This window comes from Aotus nancymaae, unplaced genomic scaffold (assembly GCF_030222135.1).
Source record: "Aotus nancymaae isolate 86718 unplaced genomic scaffold, 86718_ANA_hifiasm-v0.15.2.pri h1tg000006l, whole genome shotgun sequence".
Classification (NCBI taxonomy): domain Eukaryota; kingdom Metazoa; phylum Chordata; class Mammalia; order Primates; family Aotidae; genus Aotus; species Aotus nancymaae.
Window position 1 is genome coordinate 86,601,219 of NW_026988417.1, and position 5,278 is coordinate 86,606,496.

The 5,278-nt window shown below is 47.2% G+C and overlaps 1 protein-coding gene across 1 annotated transcript; it reads left to right on the forward strand.

Moving 5' to 3' along the window:
* The first annotated feature begins 826 nt into the window (after positions 1-826).
* On the forward strand, positions 827-3,039 carry ATOH1 (atonal bHLH transcription factor 1). Its single transcript, XM_012437670.2, has one exon. The coding sequence runs from the start codon at positions 1,001-1,003 to the stop codon at positions 2,066-2,068; it is 1,068 nt and encodes a 355-aa protein (XP_012293093.2). The 5' UTR covers positions 827-1,000; the 3' UTR covers positions 2,069-3,039.
* The last annotated feature ends 2,239 nt before the right edge of the window (positions 3,040-5,278 follow it).

The following is a 5,278-nucleotide window of genomic DNA, read 5'->3' on the forward strand; positions in this document are numbered from 1 at the left end:
ACTGGCCGCAGGGTGCTGGCGAAAGAGACAGAGAAAATTGGGGACCTAGAATTTGGAGTACTGTTACTACACCGCAGCTCTACTTCCCATTAAGAAAAAGATCACATGACGAAGTCAAACTAAGAGATCTGAAGTAAAAAATGAAAAGATGGAATAAAAGTAAGAAACAAATTCTGAGACGATTGGGTTTTTCCCCCTTTAGTCTAACAGCAATCTTAAATGACAGACGTCATGTAGCAGTTATATATCTATGAACATGTATGAGAGATTTATAAATACCTGCATACAGGAATACAAACATCCTGTTACACGTGAGAGATCTTAAATGCTCGGGCATCAAATGTGGGAGCTGTGATCCTAGCTTGGGGGCAGCACGGGGCAGGCGGGCTGCTGTCCGCGGTGAGTGCCTTCTGGGCTCCCCACGCGTCCAGCCTCGCCCAGAGCCGCCCGCGGCCGCGCACGTCTGACCCGAGTCCACTCGGGCACCACCCGAGAGCCCGGTCCACACTGGCTCCCGCACCCCAGCCGCCGGGGTGGTGACACACACCGGAGTCGAATTATAGCCCTGCAATTAACATATGAATCTGACGAATTTAAAGGAGGACTTAAAAAAAAAAAAAAAAAGAGCAGGCGCCGGAGTCCTCTGCACACCAGAACTTTTCTCCGGGTGTAAAAACTCTTTGATTGGCTGCTCGCACGCGCCTGCCCGCGCCCTCCATTGGCTGAGAAGACACGCGACCGGCGCGAGGAGGGGGTTGGGAGAGGAGCGGGGGGAGACTGAGTGGCGCGTGCCGCTTTTTAAAGGGGCGCAGCGCCTTCAGCAACCGGAGAAGCTTCGTTGCACGCGACCTGGTGTGTGATCTCCGAGTGGGTGGGGGAGGGTCGAGGAGGGAAAAAAAAAATAAGACGTTGCCGAAGAGACCTGGAAAGGGCCTTTTTTTGGTTGAGCGGTTGTGCCAGTGCTGCCTCCGATCCTGAGCCTCCGAGCCTTTGCAGTGCAATGTCCCGCCTGCTGCCTGCAGAAGAGTGGGCTGAAGTGAAGGAGTTGGGAGACCACCATCGCCATCCCCAGCCGCATCATCTCCCGCAGCCGCCGCCGCCGCTACAACCACCTGCAACTTTGCAGGCGAGAGAGCATCCCGTCTACCCGCCTGAGCTGTCCCTCCTGGACAGCACCGACCCACGCGCCTGGCTGGCTCCCACTTTGCAGGGCATCTGCACGGCACGCGCCGCCCAGTATTTGCTGCATTCCCCGGAGCTGGGTGCCGCGGAGGCCGCGGCGCCCCGGGACGAGGCGGACGGTCGCGGGGAGCTGGTAAGGAGGAGCAGCGGTGGTGCCAGTAGCAGCAAGAGCCCCGGGCCGGTGAAAGTGCGGGAACAGCTGTGCAGGCTGAAAGGCGGGGTTGTGGTAGACGAGCTGGGCTGCAGCCGCCAACGGGCCCCTTCCAGCAAACAGGTGAATGGGGTGCAGAAGCAGAGAAGGCTGGCAGCCAACGCCAGGGAGCGGCGCAGGATGCATGGGCTGAACCACGCCTTCGACCAGCTGCGAAATGTTATCCCGTCGTTCAACAACGACAAGAAGCTATCCAAATATGAGACCCTACAGATGGCCCAAATCTACATCAACGCTTTATCCGAGCTTCTACAAACGCCCAGCGGTGGGGAGCAGTCGCCGCCGCCGCCGCCAGCCTCCTGCAAAAGCGACCACCACCACCTTCGAGCCGCCGCCTCCTACGAAGGGGGCGCGGGCAACGCGACCACAGCAGGGGCTCAGCAGGCCTCTGGAGGGGGCCAGCGGCCGACCCCGCCCGGGAGTTGCCGGACTCGCTTCTCAGCTCCGGCCTCTGCGGGAGGGTACTCGGTGCAGCTGGACGCTCTACACTTCTCGACTTTCGAGGACAGCGCCCTGACAGCGATGATGGCGCAAAAGAATTTGTCGCCTTCGCTCCCTGGGAGCATCTTGCAGCCAGTGCAGGAAGAAAACAGCAAAACTTCGCCTCGGTCCCACAGAAGCGACGGGGAATTTTCTCCCCATTCCCATTACAGTGACTCGGATGAGGCAAGTTAGGAAGGTGACAGAAGCCTGAAAACAGACAGAAACAAAACTGCCCTTTCCCAGTGCGCGGGAAGTCCCGCGGTTTAAAGATCCCAGCACCCTTTAATTTTTGCTCTGCGACGGTCGTTGTTTAGCAACGACTTGGCTTCAGATGGCAGCTACATTTGATGGTTTGCAAATGCCGCCGCTGTTCCAAACTTCCTACGGTCCATATTGTTTGATGAAAACCTTTCTGTTAAAGTTATGTCCTTTCCGCCCACCTTCTGCTCCCCCTGTAGATAGATACCGTATAATTGTATGTACCCATATATGGCATCGTTATTCTAGTTCCCTGCTGCCAATACGCTGCTAAAACGTCGCATCTTCTCTGTCGCTGGTTTGGGTTTAATTTATTTTACGCCCTGGGCATCCATCCTTGTGTGTTGCGCACTCAAGTGTGGGAGATTTAGTCTTCCGGAGTTGTTTTCCAAAATGCACAATGAAACGCAAAATTAGTGCTTCCAAAGTGGATAACTTTTGACTATTGAATTGTTAGAAAACAGGGAACTTTACGGTTTATATATTGTATAAACATACCCAGTATGTGTATCCGATCGCGAGAACCTTGGCGTCTTTTAGGAAACTTGGCGCACGCACTTTATCAGCCGCTGCTGCGGTGGTGGCTCCAGGAGAAACTCAGCTGCCAATTGCAGACAAGTTTGTTTTTTTTAACACAGCCACTTATAATTCTTAAGCTCTTTGCAAATGTTTGTTTAAAAAATGAAAATTTTAAAAAAAGCTAGTAGTGTCAAAAGCATTTGGTCAATTTTATTTTGCTTTGTTAATATTAGAAAACTTATTTATTATTGTTTGCTACCATTTCTACTTATCTTGATTCATTTTTTACGTTTTCTACTCGAGATCATTTTATTTTAATTTAGCAAAGCCAACTGCCATTGTTTAATGTATTTTCTTTTGCAAATAATTAAAATAAACTTGAAAAGTAGCTTTTATTTGTCACTTATTCCATGAGTATAACTACCGAAAACAATTTTTAAATGAATGACTTGGAAGAATTGAGCTAAGTCTTCTATTAAGTGCCATTTATGTGATCTTACAGTTTTTGAAGAAAAATGTTGTATACTTGGTGCCTTCGGGTAGTATCAAAACCCCTACAAAGAAAAGCACTCAGGTCAATAATTAAATTGTGAGTTAAAACTTCTTCCAAGTTTGCAGCACAGTTTTGCCTCTTTGATAGCAAGGATCTTCCCAGTCGTCTTTACTCCTTGCCCCAACAACATCTGCAAGGGGCCGTGGCCACTAGTTTAAGGTTTACTAGGACCTACCTACCCTGCAGTAGTTAACTCTACCAGGGTTAGCTGTGTCCACTCATAAAACTTAAACAAGCTGAACATTTTTCAGGTGGGTCAAGCGCAGTGCGCTCTCTCCCTTTTGCCTCTGTCTCTATCTCTTTCTCCCTTTTGGGAGAGGAAGACTTGAGGAGGGAAAGATGATAACAGAAGAAAACTTGAGGGAAAAAAAGGAATTGGATTCATGGATTCAAATATTAGAAGTGTGTAGTTGCCCTGGGAAATTGTTGACCTCCACTCATTTTTTTCTTTTCACACAATTCTGCTTCTCCCAATGTAGAAGCTAATGTCTGCCTTTATTTTGTCTTTCTGAATTGGCTTTTGTGTAGAAAACATTAAAACAAATTTTTGGGTCAATTGCAGAAACGAAACGGTGCTGTAACTCTCACCTCAGGTGTCCTCACTAAGGAAAAACCTATTCTGGGTCTCAGGCTTACAGGTTTTGGAAAAACTAATTGTGTGTGTATGTGTGTGTGTGTGTGTGTGTGTGTGTGTGTGTGTGTAGAGAGAGAGAGAGAGAAGACAGTGGAATAAAAAAATTAATTTGGCACACTTGAGAATAGAACTACTTATTAAACTAAATATTCGGCGACATGACCCTGGATAAACATCGTTGAATTTGAGACGTTGATTTTAAGCCAAGCCTTTTATGTTTCGTGGCCTCACTGGGATAACAAATTGCGGGGAAATGAAGCACCAAAAAGAGCGAGGGAAGGTTAGTGTGATCACTCCTGCATCCTCTTCTCCTCCTAGCACCTTGAAAAGAGGAGAGCGCCAAAAAGGAAAAGGAACGCGCCACAAAGTGGGTTTGCAGAAAGAGTAATGAGCGAGGGAGCGCAGGTTCTGGTCTCCAGTAAGAAACTGCGGAACCAGCTTTTTACTGACCACCTGGATATCTGTGGCTTTCAGCGGAAGCCGACCAAGAGAGGCGGAGAATCTCCGCCAGCTCTCTGGGAGAAGCGAGCAGGCGGCTGGTGACACTCTCCAGGGCAGAAATAATGCACCTGTCCCTTAGATAACCTTTTGCACCCACAGAGTTTGCTGTGTTCACGATAAACATCAGGAATCTTCGAGCTGCTGAATAAATCAAGCTATTGCTTCTAACACATTTCCATTTCTCTCTCAACAAGCAGACCCAACCGGTATGGGCATACAGCAAACTTTCAGGATGAGAGCACGCTTATTTTTACAGTTATTTGCTTAGTGTGCTCGCTTGCATGTGATGAGGACCTAGACTCATTTTACCTGTTATGAATCTGAGTCAGAAAAGGACAAGAGGAAGGAAAAGGTGATTTCTTTTTTCCTCAAAGAAAATCTATGTTTCATTTTTTTCAAAACCATTTATGTGCATTTCGTGTCAATCAAAGAGAAGACATTGTCCAATGTTACTATTTTTCATGGGCTCATAGAAATTGCAAAACAGAAAGAACATCAGGAACATCTTCCTTCACAGCTTTTATAAATGAGGAAACTGCTGTTCCTAATTTGCCCCCAAAATCACACTGCTAGAAAGTGTCAATATTCACAACCGATCTTGGTACTCCTGACCACCAGGTCAATGCTCTCATAATTTTTTTTCTCTGAGGAAATCAATAGATAAGAGCTACAGCTATGCAAATGTTGGCGGGGAGGGATTGTACCACCACAAGAGGTGGATATTTATACTTTAAAATATTAGTGACATTATATAGGAATTGGAGATAAACCCAGCTTCATTTAAGGACATTCTTTACATTTATTCTCAAGAGAAAAACAACCATAACAAAATATCGGAAATACCATACTGATATAGTATTTATAACAATATAGAATTGGAAATATTATATCACACTGATTGAAAAGGGAGGATGAATTTTACTAACCCATTAAGACA